Source organism: Bombina bombina, chromosome 5 (genome assembly GCF_027579735.1).
Source record: "Bombina bombina isolate aBomBom1 chromosome 5, aBomBom1.pri, whole genome shotgun sequence".
In the NCBI taxonomy this organism is placed as follows: Eukaryota; Metazoa; Chordata; class Amphibia; order Anura; family Bombinatoridae; genus Bombina; species Bombina bombina.
The window spans coordinates 813,116,094-813,134,269 of record NC_069503.1 but is presented as its reverse complement, the minus strand read 5'-3'; the positions used below and the strand labels follow the sequence as shown (position 1 = coordinate 813,134,269).

The following is an 18,176-nucleotide window of genomic DNA, read 5'->3' as shown; positions in this document are numbered from 1 at the left end:
GGAAGGACTGGATGAGTTACAAGCACCACACACCTGCCTCTTGGCTTCTCGCAGTTTTCTTTTAAGAGCTGTAAGAATCCTCTGTACTTCCCAAAGCCTCTCTTCTTTGGACAGGTCCTTGATTCCTGCTTGAAGATCACGGTGTAGGCAGTTCAATAGAAATTCCTGTGCAATTTTGTAAGGGAAAGAAGACTTATTTTTAATGGCAGCTACAAATGTTGTCCACCAGAACTTATTAACCATTTCTTCCCTGGTGAACCCATTTAACACATGCATGCAAAATTTGCTAAAAACAAACAAACAAAACCTTAAATGAGAAATTCAATTTAGAAAGCAGATATAATATAAAATGCTTTGTTTTAAGTAAACTGACAACATTTGAAGAAATTCAATAGCTTAAAAGGACACTGAACCCAAATTTTTTTCTATGGTGATTCAGACAGAGCATGCAATTTTAAGCAACTTTATAATTTACTCCTATTATCAAATTATTTTTATTCTCATGGTTTATTATTTAAAATGCAAGAATTTAAGTTTAGATGCCAGCCCATTGTTGGTGAACACACTGTGTTGTTCTTGCTGATTGGTGGGTAAATTCACCTACCAATAAACAAGTGCTTTCCATGGTTCTGAACAAAAAAATAGCTTAGATGACTTCTTTTTCAAATAAAAAAAGCAAGAGAACGAAGAAAAATTGATAATATGAGTATATTAGAAAGTTGTTTAAAATTGCATGCTCTATCTGAATCACAAAAGAAAATATTTGGGTTCAGTGTCCCTTTAAGAAAAATGTAAAGTGTTACATTTCAAATTTTAAAACTATATGTCAGAGAAAAGTATTTAATCCTGAGTCCCCAGTTAGTTCTTCTAAAGTGTTTGCACCTATAGATAGATATTTTGCAAGAAAAAATAAAAACTATGCAAATGTACTATAAATCAATCTGGTGTATTTGTTGTAAAAAGTGCTGTGTCTGTCACAAAAGGTAATTAAGTATTTATACCATTAATCAAGCGGAAGGAAAAAAAAAAATCAGTTTGCAATGAAATGTTACTTTTTTTTGGTATGCTAGTTTGGCTGAACAAAGAAAAATGTATCTTTATACAGTACAAATAATTTTTTTTATCAAATGTGTTCATACCATTGCTGAATCCCAAAATCTGAAAATAGTAGACCTCAAGAAACAAAGATATTTATTAAAGGGAAACTGAACCCAATTTTTTTCTTTCATGAATCAGATAGAGCATGCAATTTTAAGCAACTTTCTAATTTACTCTTATTATCAATTTTTCTTTATTATGTAAGTTTAGAAACCGGCCCATTTTTGGTTCACAACCTGGGTTGTTCTTGCCGATTGGTGGCTAAATGTTAACCACCAATAAACAAGTGCTTTCCAGTGTCCTGAACCAAAAAATGTCTGTCTCCTTAGCTTAGATGCATTTTTCAAATAAAGATAGCAAGAGAACAAAGAAAATGGATAATAGGAATAAATTAGAAAGTTAATTAAAATGTCATGCTCTATCTGAATCACAAAAGAAAATATTTGGGTTTAGTATCCCTTTAATAGAGCAGGTCATCAAGGCCAAAAACAAGAGCCATCCACCTCAAACAGCTTATGCCCTGACAAGTCAACTTGGAAAGTGGTCAACCTTAGGTGTAGCATGAAACACTTGGTACACAGACCTTGACCAGTCTTCCACCTAAGCTGATGAACTCAACTCAAACACAAAAGCAGCCATGGGATCCTAAGAGTAATTAGCTGCAGATAATTTAGAAGCCACTGAACTCTGAGTAAAGTAGGGATATGTGCAGGTTCCCATACAAATATGGTCGTGTTGACAGACGATTTACAGTCCTGCAAACAAAATCTTCCCACATGAGATCTCTACCTCCAGACTAGAAGACATTACTTTAAATTTCCTGAGGTTATTATTCTGGGATTATTATGCTTTATGTGGAAGCCCAGGGGAAGAACTAAGTGCCATAAAAATGAGATGTCTGTCTTAAAGACAGTGCAGGTATCAGCTTGTTTTAAGAGTTCCAAGGCAATCTTCAGGAATCATGGGAGAGAGTCAGTACACAGTCAGAGCAACTTGTCAACTTGGGGGGGGGGGTGTTTTTTGCACTCAGGTTAGCGCAAGACCTTAAAAAGTTTACCTTTAACGCGTAATACGAGCACAACCAGACGAGTACAAAATTCTAAGCCCTAAATCGTTTGCACATCTTGTGGAAGAAATTTTCAAGTGTCTAAACAGAACAGAAAAAAAAGAAAAGAAAAAAAAATGTATTCTTACCTGATCAATTAATTTATTTTTTGGCAGTGAGAGTCCACAATCATTACACTTGGGATTTACATCACCTGGCCAACCGGAGGAGGCAAAGACACCCTACCAGAGCTTTCATATATCCCTCCTGCTTCCTCTTTCCTCCCAGTAGTGCTTAAAGCTGAGGAAAGAAGAAAATAATAAAGACAGTAGGGCAAAGAGGTGCAAATTAACCATGTACTACAATATTAGGGTGGGTTCGTAGACTCTACCAAGAAAGAAATTAATTAATCAGATAAGAATAAATTATGTTTTCTTTCTAATGGTAGTGAGAGTCCACGATCCTTACACTTGGGAACAATACCCAAGCTGAGAAGTCCACAAAATGAATGGGTGGGAAAAAAGTAAGGCAGGTACCTAAACACTAGGCACCCCAGCCCTAAGATCCTTTCTACCAAAAGTAGCCTCCGATGAGGCAAACACATCCAAATGATAGAATTTTGAAAATGTGTGAAGAGAAGACCAAGTCGCAGCTTTGAAAATTTGTATGAACAGAAGCCTCATTCTTGAACACCCAAGAGGTAGCAACTGAACAAGGCTAATAAGCAGTAACTGACCGGTGGATCTTGGTCAGCTTCCAAGTACACTTTACGAATTACATTCTTTAACCAGAATGACAAAGACACATCCTTTGACTATTTGACTCTTGCGTTTACCTGAAAATAACAAACTAGTAGACTGACTAAACTTTTCCTGTGGGGATTTAGGATTTGGACATAAGGAAGGAACTATTATTTCCGATTGATATTTTCAGTAGACACTACCTTAGGAAGAAAACCAGAAACCGTGTTATCCTGGTGAAAAAACAAATAAGGAACCTCCCAACAAAGAGCTGATAACCTGGACACTATACGAGCTGAAGAAATAACCAACAGTAAAAAAATACTTCCAGGAAAGAAGCTTCATATCCAGGTTATGCATAGGTTCAAAATGGAGGATGCTGCAAAACCTTTAAAACCAAAATTTAAACTCCAAGGAGACAGTGATGTAATCACTGGTCTAATCCTGCATAAAGCTTGAATGAAAGATTGAAAGTCAGGGAGTCTAGCTAATTTCCTTTTCAACAGAACAAAGCTGGAATCTGACCCTTCAGATAACTAGCTGCAAGACCCTTATCCAGGCCTTCTAGTTAAAAACTGGAGAATTCGTGGAATTCAAACCGAATGCCAAGAATAACCTATTTTTTGAACACCAATAGAAATAGGTCTTCAAAACCTTGGGATGAATATATGTCTAGTAACAGGCTTACAAGCATGAATTAAAGTGCCATAAAACATGTTGAGATCTGTACATATACTTAAAGGACTAATTAAGTAAAAATAGTTTGCAAAAAAATTGTTTAAAAATAGCTGGCAAGCAGTCCTCCACAACAAATCCAGGTTCCTGTACTAACATGACCGCTCAAGGTGATACACCACACTTACATATAATTTCTCAGAATGTAAAAGGGTTTAACTGCCCCAATAAAAGATCAATGGCCATACAAGATCTATTGAGGAGGGGAGGGCAAATTTTACTACTACAAGAAACTCACTTTAAGGCCAATAAGATCCCTAAATATTTCACCGCACACTTCCCACAACACTTCCATAGTACTAATGTACATAAAAAGATAAATGGAGTAAGCATATTTATTCATAAATCTATCCCATTTCAGTTGCTACATTTAGATAAGGACAAAGAAGGGAGATACTTATGCATCTCGGGTTTACTCTTTGGTAGACCCGTCACATTAGTTAATTTATACGCTCCTAACACACATCAAGACACCTTCATGCAAAATATCACATCTACTATTTTAACAAAAATAAAAGGCCCTTTGATTCTTGGAGGAGATCTTAATACCCCCCTTGTACCTTCAGTGGATTGCTCCAACAATAAGTCATAGCTCTCAGCTAAAGCCCTCCAAGCTATTTGGAGCAATCTCAAATTACTTACCCTTCATGATACTTGGAGATACCTACACCCAAACATGCGAGATTATACCTTCTTCTCCCACCCCCACAAAAGTTATTCGAGATTAGATTATTTATTCCTAGACCATCATGCACTCTCTCACTTTAAGAAAGCTAATATAAAACATACCACATAGTCCGATCACTCATTAATGGAATGCTTTTTGCAGTGGCCGTCCATGTTGGCTAGACCCTTCTGCTGGAAATTAGATGATTCACTTCTAATAAACCCAAAAGATCTAAACACATTCACAAAACAAATAGACACTTATTTCTCAATAAACACTGCCCAAGATACAAGCACAACTATGATATGGGAAGCCCATAAGGCCTATATGCGAGGCGAATTCATAAAGTCTAGGGCTATCAAACGTAGAGTAGCAAGAGAAAAATTCGAAGTTTTAGCACGGGAGTTGTCCGACCTGGACTTTCAATGCAAATTGAATCCAAGCGACTCTACTCTTCAAAAGAAACTCGAGGATAAAAGAAATGACTTTAATGAACTATTACAAATTGACACTCGTAGAAAACAGTTATTTATCCAGCAAAAATGTTATGGGGAAAGTAATAAAACCGGCAAGCAATTAGCTAGAGCTTTAAAAAAACAACAATTAAAAGCATATATTCACTCCATTACAACTCATAAGGGATCACGAGTAGAGGACACTAGAAGTATAGCAAAGTTATTCAAACAATTTTATCATAAACTATATAATATACATACAGATAGACCCTAGCAATCCCACAAAACAGCCTGCGATAATTATTTAAGTAATATTAAACTCCCTACACTTTCTCCAGAGGACTCTAAGACATTAGAAGACCCAATATCTCCTGAAGAAATTGCGGTAGCTATCTCTAATATGAAAGCTCATAAAGCCCCAGGCCCGGATGGCTATACCAACCTTTACTATAAGACTTTTAAAGCTCAATTAATTCCACATCTTACAACCCTATTTAACCACATATCTGACCAACACCTATTTCCAGATACCATGCTCCAAGCGCAGATAACAGTATTACCAAAGCCGGGTAAAACTCCTGACACCCCGGCTAATTTTAGACCCATTTCCTTACTAAATGTAGATCTTAAGTTATACGTTAAAATCCTAGCCTCTAGATTAAATAAATTTCTACCCTCTTTAATTGATAGCAATCAAGTGGGCTTTGTACCGCTACGTGAGGCTAAAGATAATACGTGTAAAGTAGTCACCCTAATAGAGCACATCAGTCACACCAATCTCCCTGCAATACTTCTATCAACTGATGCGGAAAAGGCCTTTGATAGGATAGATTGGACCTTTTTACAAGCCACTATCAAAATTCGGACTTCCTTCTAAATTTATAAATCAAATCCTTTCCCTACATTCTAACCCGACTGCACAAGTACGGATTAACGGAGCCCTCTCTGACCCTTTTGAAATATGCAATGGAACTTGTCAGGGGTGCCCATTGTCCCCCCTCCTATTTGTTCTATCCTTAGAACCCTTAGCGTCTAAAATTAGAAATAATCCTGATATTGCTGGAATCTATATACATGGACAGTCACACAAACTCGCAATATTCGCGGACGAGATTTTATTAACTCTGACCTCCCCAATACTCTCCCTTCAAGCTACCCAAAGGGAGCTAGTGGAATACGGAGACGTTTCCAATTTTTTAGTTAATCCAAACAAATCGGAATTGTATCCCATAAATGTCCCTGCTGGTACCCTTGCAATCATACAATCGGAGAATCTCTTCCAAATAAATAATAAATCTTTAAAATACCTGGGCGTGCAGATAACCTCTAATATAGAAGAAATGTGTAAAATAAACTATGGTAAACTATTAAACGAATTCCATAACCTAACCTCTAGGTGGTTACCCAGAAATAATATTTCTTGGCTGGGCAGGATCGCAGCAGCAAAAATGACTCTGCTGCCCAAGGCACTATACATAATGCAAACACTCCCGATCACAGGAACCTCCAAGGAGATTCAAAAATTGCAAAGGGCAATTAATACATACATTTGGAAAAGGAAGCACCCCAGACTCCCCACAACCACTCTATATACTTCTAGGGACGGGGGTGGATTAGGGGTACCAAATTTATATTGGTACAAGTTAGCAATATCCCTGAGCAGGGTTGTAGATTGGTGCAGACATGGCGGACTGATAAATAAAAAAGTTACCCAGTTAGAGTCCCAGTTACTTGGTGTTCCACACCTAGGTGGCTTTTGTTGGACACCATTACTGCCAGCATTTACTAATACCAAGCTCTATTCCATTTTTAGAGCAACATGGTCCGATTGGATCTTCATGCGCATCAAATTCCCAAAAATTTCATCCCCCAGATCGCCTCTCACTACATTACTCTGGAATTCAGAATTCAAGGCGGGTGAGTCCTGGGCCACTAGTGTGGGGGAGGACTCATGCGACTTCCAGGACCTAATAATATACAATTTGGTGAAGGGTGGTAAAGTTTGCACGAGGGGAGAGCTAATTGAGAAGGTATATTCCCCTTTCCAATTTTGGCTTCAATACCTACAGATGCGACACTACATATTATCACATATAAATAAAAATGATTTCATGAGGCCCCTTACAGCATTTGAAATGAGATGCACTAAAAAAATCCCCCTAGAGAAAGGGACGATATCATCCATGTACCTACTTCTCATGGAAATACATCTTCCCACAAGACCTACTTATGTTCAGAAATGGGAAGCAGAATTAAATAAGCAAATACCACCAAAACAATGGAAACGTTGGTCCCAAGCCACAGCAAAATCAGCCCATTCCGCTTTATATCTGGAAACAAATATAAAAGTCCTCACTAGATGGTACTTAACACCACATAAGTTAACACGCATGTTTAAGACCGCGAGTAACAAATGTTGGAGAGGCTGTTCACAAGAAGGCTCAATGCTACATATATGGTGGGAATGCCCCCCACTACTCCAATTTTGGAAAAAGGTCCACTCAACAATAGGTGAGGTAATAGGCTTCTCTCCAAATTTTTCTGCAGAACTTTTTCTTTTCAACAATGTTTTAGACATTAAATGTAAAACTAGACGTAGTATTACTCATATTATGATCAATGCAGCAAAAAAACTAATCCCCAAATTATGGAAAAGCCCACAAATACCCAATTTTAAGAACTGGCTTCATCAGGTAGACTTAATTTTGACCATGGAGAAACATTATTATTTTACCCTTGGTAAGATGGAATCTTTCTGGGACATTATGTTCCTAAGCGAGCAATACAAGTATAAATCATAATATGCCATGTAACCCCAGTTTCCCCTTGAGTTGGGTCTCCCTATGTTTATTTTATATACACCTTATATAATACAAACATACATGATGTTTATTACCTTAATAGTTATACAATAATAATTGATGGTGGCAGCGGCTCGGCAAATATATGGTATCGGCAAATCTATGTTACCTACGCTATTTTAACTATTTTATTTGGTTTTATATCTCTAGATTTGACGTTTTAGGCCTGGACATTACAGATCTATGTTTTTTTCCCCCTTCTCCCCTCCGATTTCCCTTGGTTTACCTCCCCTCCCTATCTATTCCCCATAAGTCTATCCCAGGAATAACTTTATTTGCAATATAGTTTAAGGCTCTTTGTTGGACTTATGTGAATTTCTCCAACAAAACTCATACTTGTGTTTTATGGCATATGCACTCTAGCTTTCAATAATGATTGTTTAAATACGTGAAATGTCACAGTGCATAACTTGTCCTAATGCTCAGATATTTTATGTGGCTTGAAGAGTCACAAACTTGCTTTGAGTTATTCAGTGCATTTCCTTGTATTGTTTTGAAATCTCATTAATCAAAAATTAATAAAAAAAAAAAATAGCTGGCAAGAATTTTAAAATAATTTTAAAAAATAAGCAAAATTACTTACATAGCCATGCTGTCTGGAGAAGTCTGATCTACCCCCTTATCAGTGTTTAGCTTCAGAACACAGGCATCGTATTTCAACTGAGTTTACAGCTGCTTATTTGCTTCTAGGCATGCTCCAGCAGAGGAGTAAACTTAAAAAGAAAGGGTTAATGGCGAGGCACTACAGTATAAATTTGCAGGTAAAGTATATATTATATTTTGTCTCTATCCCAACTTGTTTTATGTTCACTTAAAGGGCCATTATACACTCATTTTTTCTTTGCATAAATGTTTTGTAGATGATCTATTTATATAGCCCATAAAGTTGTTTTTTTTTTTAAATGTATAGTTTTGCTTATTTTTAAATAACATTGCTCTGATTTTCAGACTCCTAACCAAGCCCCAAAGTTTTATGTGAATACTGTCAGCTACCTTCTCCAGCTTGCTCCTGTTGGTGTAAAGGGTCTTTTCATATGCAAAAGAAGGGGGAGTGTCTTATTTCCCACTTGCAGTGGGCTTTCCAGCTACCTTTCCAACAGAGCTAAAATAAGTTTTTAAACATTTTTATACTGGATTTTTATATCAGTATCTGTGTATCTTATTCTTTATAGTAGTGTCTATTACATGCAATTATATGAAAATGAGTGTATACTGTCCCTTTAAGGACTTAATAACCAAATCAGAGAAACCTCCTTGAGAAAGTATCAACTACTCAATCTCCAAGCAGTTAAATTGAGAGACTAAAGATTTTCATAAAAGAAAGGACCCTGAGACAAAAGATCTGACCTCAGAGGAAGATGCCAAGGATGATGCAGGAGATATGAGAATAGCTGGAACACATTTCTGTTTGAGGTATGCCACTATCCATAGAAGAAGCAGAATCAGAGGAAACAAGCATACTAGATTGTACCGCCAGTATCAAGGTAATTTGCGATTTAGGGGAGAAGCCATGAGGTCTACTTCCGGCATACCCAATCTGTGTATGATATAATAAAAAATCTGATTGAGACACCTCCCCGAATGCAGTCTGATGACTCAAGTAATCAGCTACCCAGTTGTCCACTCCTGGGATATAAATGGCTGAAATTGTATACTGATATTTCACTGCCCGTGACAGAATGCAAGCTACTTCCTGCATGGCTAGAGCACTAATTGTACCCCCTTGGTGGTTGATGGATAAATTAAACTGAACAAAGAAGTGGCCACGTTTGTAAAGGTATTGAAAATTGCCCTAAGTTACAGAATATTGATGGGTATCTTAGTCCTTTGATTATTCCAAACTGCGCCCCAACCCATGAGGCTGGCACCCGTAGCATTTATCTCCCACTGCAGAAGGCTGAAGCTCATGCCTACAGTAACTAGATGAGGATTTAACCACCAGGTCAGCGACTGTCCAATGTTGTCCAATGTTATTTGTTGAGAAAGATCCAAATGATTCCCGTTCCACTGACAAAGCATGCACAGCTGCAGATGATTGAAAAGTCATCTCCTCCAGTTCCTTGCCTGATTCTGATTTAGAGTCATCCGCAGATACCTCTCCCTCTGATATGGAAGAGAACCCCTCTAAATCAGAGCCCTGAACCTGACTGACTATCTGAGTACTTTGAGTCATAGACCAACAGTGTTTAATCTTTCTCTTGCACTTACTTGGGGGCGGCAAAGACTCCAGAGCCTCAGACACTGCAACTTGTTTTGGGGCCTTAAAGGGATACTGAACCCAAATGTTTTGTTCATAATTCAGATAGAGCATGCAATTTTAAGCAACTTCCTAATTTCAATAATAATAATCAATTTTTCTTCGTTCTCTTTTGGAATCTTTATTTGAAAAAGCAAGAATGTAAGCTTATGAGCTTGGTTTAGCATCCTGGATAGCGTTTGCTGATTGGTGGGTACATTTAGCCACCAATCAGAAAGCTGTAACCAGGTGCTGAACTGAAGATGGGCTGGCTCGTAAGCTTACATTCATGCTTTTTCAAATAAAGATACCAAGAGAACGAAGAAAAAATGATAACAGGAGTATATTAGAAATTTGCTAAAAAATGCATGCTCTATCTGAAATGAAAGAAAAACAATTGGGTTTAGTATTCCTTTTAAACCCCTCAGAAAAAAGGAAATTTATGCTTACCTGAAATTGATTTCTTCTACGATACGACAAGTCCACGGATTTCATCCTTACTTGTGGGATATTATCCTCCTGCTAACAGGAAGGGGCAAAGAGCACCACAGCAGAGCTGTATATATAGCTCCTCCCTTCCCTCCACCCCCAGTCATTAGACCGAAGGTTTAGGAAGAGAAAGGAAAAGCTAAAAAGGTGCAGAGGTGACTGAAGTTGAAAAATAAAATATAATCTGTCTTAAAATGACAGGGAGGGCCGTGGACTCGTCGTATCGTAGAAGAAATCAATTTATCAGGTAAGCATAAATTTCCTTTTCTTCTACAAGATACGACGAGTCCACGGATTTCATCCTTACTTGTGGGATACAATACCAAAGCTACAGGACACGGATGAAACGGGAGGGACAAGACTGCTTGAAGAACCTTTCTCCCAAAAACAGCCTCAGAAGAAGCAAAAGTATCAAACTTGTAAAATTTAGAAAAAGTATGAAGAGACGACCAAGTTGCAGCCTTGCAAATCTGTTCAACAGAAGCATCGTTTTAAAGGCCCATGTGGAAGCCACAGCCCTAGTAGAATGAGCCGTAATTCTTTCAGGAGGCTGCTGTCCAGCAGTCTCATATGCCAGGCGGATGATACTCAGCCAAAAAAAAAAAAAGAGGTAGCCGTAGCTTTCTGACCCCTACGCTTTCCAGAATAAACAATGAATAATGAAGATGATTGACGGAAATCCTTGGTTGCCTGTAAATAAAACTTCAAGGCACGGACCACGTCCAGGTTATGTAACAGACGCTCCTTCTTAGAAGAAGGATTAGGACACAAAGAAGGAAAAAACATAATTTATGTAAGAACTTACCTGATAAATTCATTTCTTTCATATTAGCAAGAGTCCATGAGCTAGTGACGTATGGGATATACATTCCTACCAGGAGGGGCAAAGTTTCCCAAACCTTAAAATGCCTATAAATACACCCCTCACCACACCCACAATTCAGTTTAACGAATAGCCAAGAAGTGGGGTGATAAGAAAAAAGTGCGAAAGCATATAAAATAAGGAATTGGAATAATTGTGCTTTATACAAAAAAATCATCAACACCACAAAAAAGGGCGGGCCTCATGGACTCTTGCTAATATGAAAGAAATGAATTTATCAGGTAAGTTCTTACATAAATTATGTTTTCTTTCATGTAATTAGCAAGAGTCCATGAGCTAGTGACGTATGGGATAATGACTACCCAAGATGTGGATCTTTCCACACAAGAGTCACTAGAGAGGGAGGGATAAAATAAAGACAGCCAATTCCTGCTGAAAATAATCCACACCCAAAATAAAGTTTAATGAAAAACATAAGCAGAAGATTCAAACTGAAACCGCTGCCTGAAGTACTTTTCTACCAAAAACTGCTTCAGAAGAAGAAAATACAACAAAATGGTAGAATTTGGTAAAAGTATGCAAAGAGGACCAAGTTGCCGCTTTGCAAATCTGATCAACCGAAGCTTCATTCCTAAACGCCCAGGAAGTAGAAACTGACCTAGTAGAATGAGCTGTAATCCTATGAGGCGGAGTCTTACCCGACTCAACATAGGCAAGATGAATTAAAGATTTCAACCAAGATGCCAAAGAAATGACAGAAGTTTTCTGGCCTTTCTAAAACCGGAAAAGATAACAAATAAACTAGAAGTCTTTCGGAAAGACTTAGTAGCTTCAACATAATATTTCAAAGCTCTAATAACATCCAAAGAATGCAACGATTTCTCCTTAGAATTCTTAGGATTAGGACATAATGAAGGAACCACAATGTCTCTACTAATGTTGTTGGAATTCACAACTTAGGTAAAAATTCAAAAGAAGTTCGCAACACCGCCTTATCCTGATGAAAAATCAGAAAAGGAGACTCACAAGAAAGAGCAGATAATTCAGAAACTCTTCTGGCAGAAGAGATGGCCAAAAGGAACAAAACTTTCCAAGAAAGTAATTTAATATCCAATGAATGCATAGGTTCAAATGGAGGAGCTTGAAGAGCCCCCAGAACCAAATTCAAACTCCAAGGAGGAGAAATTGACTTAATGACAGGCTTTATACGAACCAAAGCTTGTACAAAACAATGAATATCAGGAAGAATAGCAATCTTTCTGTGAAAAAGAACAGAAAGATCAGAGATTTGACCTTTCAAGGAACTTGCGGACAAACCCTTATCTAAACCATCCTGAAGAAACTGTAATATTCTCGGTATTCTAAAAAAATGCCAAGAAAAATGATGAGAAAGACACCAAGAAATATAAGTCTTCCAGACTCTATAATATATCCCTCTGGATACAGATTTACGAGCCTGTAACATAGTATTAATCACAGAGTCAGAGAAACCTCTTTGACCAAGAATCAAGCGTTCAATCTCCATACCTTTAAATTTAAGGATTTCAGATCCTGATGGAAAAAAGGACCTTGAGACAAAAGGTCTGGTCTTAACGGAAGAGTCCACGGTTGGCAAGAGGCCATCCGGACAAGATCCGCATACCAAAACCTGTGAGGCCATGCCGGAGCTACCAGCAGAACAAACGAGCATTCCTTCAGAATCTTGGAGATTACTCTTGGAAGAAGAACTAGAGGCGGAAAGATATAGGCAGGATGATACTTCCAAGGAAGTGATAATGCATCCACTGCCTCCGCCTGAGGATCCCGGGATCTGGACAGATACCTGGGAAGTTTCTTGTTTAGATGAGAAGCCATCAGATCTATTTCTGGAAGTTCCCACATTTGAACAAACTGAAGAAATACCTCTGGGTGAAGAGACCATTCGCCCGGATGCAACGTTTGGCGACTGAGATAATCCGCTTTCCAATTGTCCATACCTGGGATATGAACCGCAGAGATTAGACAGGAGCTGGATTCCGCCCAAACCAAAATTTGAGATACTTCTTTCATAGCCAGAGGACTGTGAGTCCCTCCTTGATGATTGATGTATGCCACAGTTGTGACATTGTCTATCTGAAAACAAATGAACAACTCTCTCTTCAGAAGAGGCCAAGACTGAAGAGCTCTGAAAATTGCACGGAGTTCCAAAATATTGATCGGAAATCTCACCTCCTGAGATTCCCAAACCCCTTGTGCCGTCAGATACCCCCACACAGCTCCCCAACCTGTAAGACTTGCATCTGTTGAGATTATAGTCCAGGTCGGAAGAACAAAGAAGCCCCCTGAACTAAACGATGGTGCTGTCCACCATGTCAGAGAGTGTCGTAAAATCGGTTTAAAGATATTAATTGAGAAATCTTTGAGTAATCCCTGCACCATTGGTTCAGCATACAGAGCTGAAGAGGTCGCATGTGAAAACGAGCAAAGGAGATCGCATCTGATGCGGCAGTCCTAAGACCCAACATTTCCATGCATAAGGCTACCAAAGGGAATGATTGTGACTGAAGGTTTTGACAAGCTGATATCAATGTTAAACTTCTCTTGTCTGACAAGGACAGAGTCATAGACACTGAATTTATCTAGAAACCTAAAAAGGTTACCCTTGTCTGAGGAATCAATGAACTGATTGGTAAATTGATCCTCCAACCATGAACTTGAAGAAACAACACAAGTCGATTCGTATGAGATTCTTCGAAAATGAGAAGACTGAGCAAGTACCAAGATATCGTCCAAATAAGGAAATACCAAATCCCTGTTCTCTGATTACAGAAAGAAGGGCACCGAGAACCTTTGAAAAAAATTCTTGGAACTGAGGCTAGGCCAAACGGTAGAGCCACAAAACTGGTAATGCTTGTCTAAAAAGAGAATCTCAGACACTAAAAGTGATCTGGATGAATCGGAATATGCAGATACACATCCTGTAAATCTATTGTAGACATATAATGCCCTTGCTAAACAAAAGGCAGGATAGTCCTACAGTAACCATCTTGAATGTTGGTATCCTAACATAACGATTCAATAATGATAGATCCGGAACTGGTCTGAAGGAATTGACCTTCTTTGGTACAATGAAGAGATAAAATAAAACCCCAGCCCCTGTTCCAGAACTGGAACTGGCATAAATACTCCAGCCAACTCTAGATCTGAAACACATTTCAGAAATGCTGAGCCTTTGCTGTGTTAACTGGGACACAGGAAAGAAAAGAATCTCTTAGCAGGAGGCCTTAACTTGAAGCCAATTCTGTACCTTTCTGAAACAATGTTTCTGAAACCAGAGATTAAGAACGGAATTGATCCAAATTTCTTTGAAGAAAACGTAATCTGCCCCATACCAGCTGAGCTGGAATAAGGGCCGCACCTTCATAGGTACTTAGGAGCTGGCTATAGGTTTCTATAAGGCTTGGATATATTCCAAACTGGAAATAGTTTCCAAACTGATACCGCTCCTGAGGATGAAGGATCAGGCTTTTGTTCCTTGTTGTGAGGAAAGGAACGAAAATGATTATTTACCCTGGAAAGAAAGGGAAAGCAAAGTTGACTTAGAAGACATGTCAGCATTCCAAGTTTAAATCCATAAAGCTTTTCTAGCTAAAATAGCTAGAGACATATACCTGACATCAACTCTAATGATATCAAAAGATGGTATCACCAATAAAATTATTAGCATGTTATAGAATAATAATAATGCTATAAAATTATGATCTGTTACTTGTTGCGCTAAAGCTTCTAACCAAAAAGTTGAAGCTGCAGCAACATCCGCTAAAAATATAGCAGGTCTAAGAAGATTACCTGAACATAAGTAAGCTTTTCTTAGAAAGGATTCAATTTTCCTATCTAAAGGATCCATAAAAGAAGTACTATCTGCCGTAGGAATAGTAGTACATTAGCAGGAGTAGAGACAGCCCCATAACCTTAGGGATTTTTGTCCCAAAAAACTCTAATCTGTCAGATGGCACAGGATATAATTTGCTTAAACGTCTAGAAGGAGTAAATAAATTACCCAAATTATTCCATTCCCTGGAAATTACTTCAGAAATAGCATCAGGGAGATAAAACACTTCTGGAATAACTACAGGAGATTTAAAAACCTTATTTAAACGTTTACATTTAGTATCAAGAGGACCAGAATCCTCTATTTCTAATGCAAATAACACTTCTTTAAGTAAAGAACGAATAAATTCCATCTTGAACAAATACAAAGATTTATCAGCATCAACCTCTGAGACAGAAACCTCTGAACCAGAAGAACCATTATCAGTATCAGAATGATGATGTTCGTTTAAAAATTCATCTGAAAAAAGAGAAGTTTTAAAAAGACTTTTATGTATACTAGAAAGAGAAATAACAGACATAGCCTTCTTAATGGATTTAAAAAATAAAATCTCTTATGTTATCAGGAACACTCTGAAAATTAGATGTTGACGGAACAGCAACAGGTAATGTAACAGTACTAAAGGAAATTTTATCTGCATTAATAAGTTTGACATGACATGCAATACAAACAACAGCTGGAGAAACAGATACCAAAAGTTTATAGCAGATACACTTAGCTTGGTAGCTCCAGCACTGTGCAGTGATTTTCCTGAAGTATCTTCTGACTCAGTTGCAACGTGGAACATCTTGCAATATGTAAAAGAAAAAAACAACATATAAAGCTAAATTGATCAAATTCCTTAAATGACAGTTTCAGGAATGGGAAAAAAATGCCAGTGAACAAGCTTCTAGCAACCAGAAGCAATAAATAATGAGACTTAAATAATGTGGAGACAAAAATGACGCCCATATTTTTTAGCGCCAAAAAAAGACGCCCACATTATTTGGCGCCTAAATGCTTTTGGCGCCAAAAATGACGCCACATCCGGAACGCCGACATTTTTGACGCAAAAAAACGTCAAAAAATGACGCAACTTCCGGCGACACGTATGACGCCGGAAACAGAAAAAAAATTTTGCGCCAAAAAAGTCTGCGCCAAGAATGACGCAATAAAATGAAGCATTTTCTGCCCCCGCGAGCCTAACAGCCCACAGGGAAAAAGTCAAATTTTTTTAAGGTAAGAAAAAATGATTGAAACAAATGCATTTATCCCAAATATGAAACTGACTGTCTGAAAAATAAGGAATGTTGAACATTCTGAGTCAAGGCAAATAAATGTTTGAATACATATATTTAGAACTTTATAAATAAAGTGCCCAACCATAGCTTAGAGTGTCACAGAAAATAAGATTTACTTACCCCAGGACACTCATCTACATGTTTGTAGAAAGCCAAACCAGTACTGAAACGAGAATCAGCAGAGGTAATGGTATATATAAGAGTATATCGTCGATCTGAAAAGGGAGGTAAGAGATGAATCTCTACGACCGATAACAGAGAACCTATGAAATAGACCCCGTAGAAGGAGATCACTGCATTCAAATAGGCAATACTCTCCTCACATCCCTCTGACATTCACTGCACGCTGAGAGGAAAACCGGGCTCCAACTTGCTGCGGAGCGCATATCAACGTAGAATCTAGCACAAACTTACTTCACCACCTCCATCGGAGGCAAAGTTTGTAAAACTGAATTGTGGGTGTGGTGAGGGGTGTATTTATAGGCATTTTAAGGTTTGGGAAACTTTGCCCCTCCTGGTAGGAATGTATATCCCATACGTCACTAGCTCATGGACTCTTGCTAATTACATGAAAGAAACAATTTCCTGATTAATATTCTTATTTGAAACAACCTTAGGAAGAAATCTAGGTTTGGTACGCAAAACCACCATATCAGAGTGAAATATAAGATAAGGTGAATCACATTGTAATGCTGAAAGCTCAGAAACTCTTCAAGCAGAAGAAATAGCAACCAAAAACAGAACTTTCCAAGATAACTTAATATCTATGGAATGCATGGGTTCAAACGGAACCCCTTGAAGAACTCAAAGAACTAAATTCAAACTACAGGGAGGAGTAATTGGTCTAAATACAGGCTTAGTTCTGGTTAGAGCCTGACAAAAAGACTGAATATCTGGCACATATGCCAAACGTTTGTGAAGCAAAATTGACAAAGCAGAAAACTGTCCCTTTAAGGAACTTGCTGATAACCCTTTCTCCAAACCTTCTTGGAGAAAAGACAGAATCCTGGGAATCCTAACTTTACTCCATGAGTAACCCTTGGATTCACACCAATAAAGATATTTACGCCATATCTTATGATAGATCTTTCTAGTGACAGGCTTACGAGCCTGTATCAAAGTATTGATGACCGAATCAGAGAATCCCCGCTTAGATAAAATCAAGCGTTCAATCTCCAAGCAGTCAGCTATAGAGAATTTAGATTTGAAAAAATAACCCCTGCACCTCGCCACAGCTCTGCTGTGGCGCCTACCTGCCCCCAGGGTACTGCAAAATGACTCGACAACGATCCGGTTAACAGAACACCAGTTTAGGCCCAACCGGAGCTAATGCCTGCTGCCTTCTCAGCCAGAGTAAAGTGCGCATCTGAGCACGCAAAAATAGGCCCCGCCCATCATGGACGACGATCGCATAAGACTGTACAACCGCATGGGAAGCGGTTTAATAATAAAGCCATGTGGATTTTGTTTACCCCTAAGCACAACACAAATATACAGCCATACTGATTATTTGAGCTCACAAATAAAAACCGTTAAGCTGCCTCTCCCAGTGTCCCTTTATATTGCTGCTTATAAGCCCTTTATAAATGCTTAGCCCAGTACTATGTCAATAAAATAAAATAACACAGGTTTTTCAGTAAAACCCTTTGTTTACAGGTCTACTGCTTACCCCTTCCCTTGCAGGGAAAAAATGTCAGCCAGTTCTGATATACCAAGTCTCCTCAGAAATAAAGGACTGAACATACCTCAATGCTGCTTGTAGCATGAAACCGTTCTCCACACTGAAGATTTCTATTGTACTACCTTCAGAAGCTCTGTGGGAACCAATATGGATCTTAGTTACATCTGCTAAGATCATCAACCTCAGGCCAGACAT

At 38.2% G+C, this 18,176-nt stretch overlaps 2 protein-coding genes across 3 annotated transcripts in view; both read right to left on the bottom strand.

Moving 5' to 3' along the window:
* RALBP1 (ralA binding protein 1) overlaps nt 1-18,176 on the bottom strand; it is a 216,249-nt gene that overhangs the window by 87,846 nt on the left and 110,227 nt on the right. For both annotated transcript variants that reach the window (XM_053714919.1, XM_053714920.1), the window contains exon 6: nt 34-165. In XM_053714919.1, the coding sequence (XP_053570894.1) occupies nt 34-165 (132 nt within the window). The remainder of the gene's footprint in view (nt 1-33; nt 166-18,176) is intronic.
* Nucleotides 1-18,176, bottom strand: part of LOC128660858 (lamina-associated polypeptide 2, isoforms alpha/zeta-like) — a 114,741-nt gene that overhangs the window by 76,575 nt on the left and 19,990 nt on the right. The gene's annotated exons all lie outside the window — the stretch shown is intronic.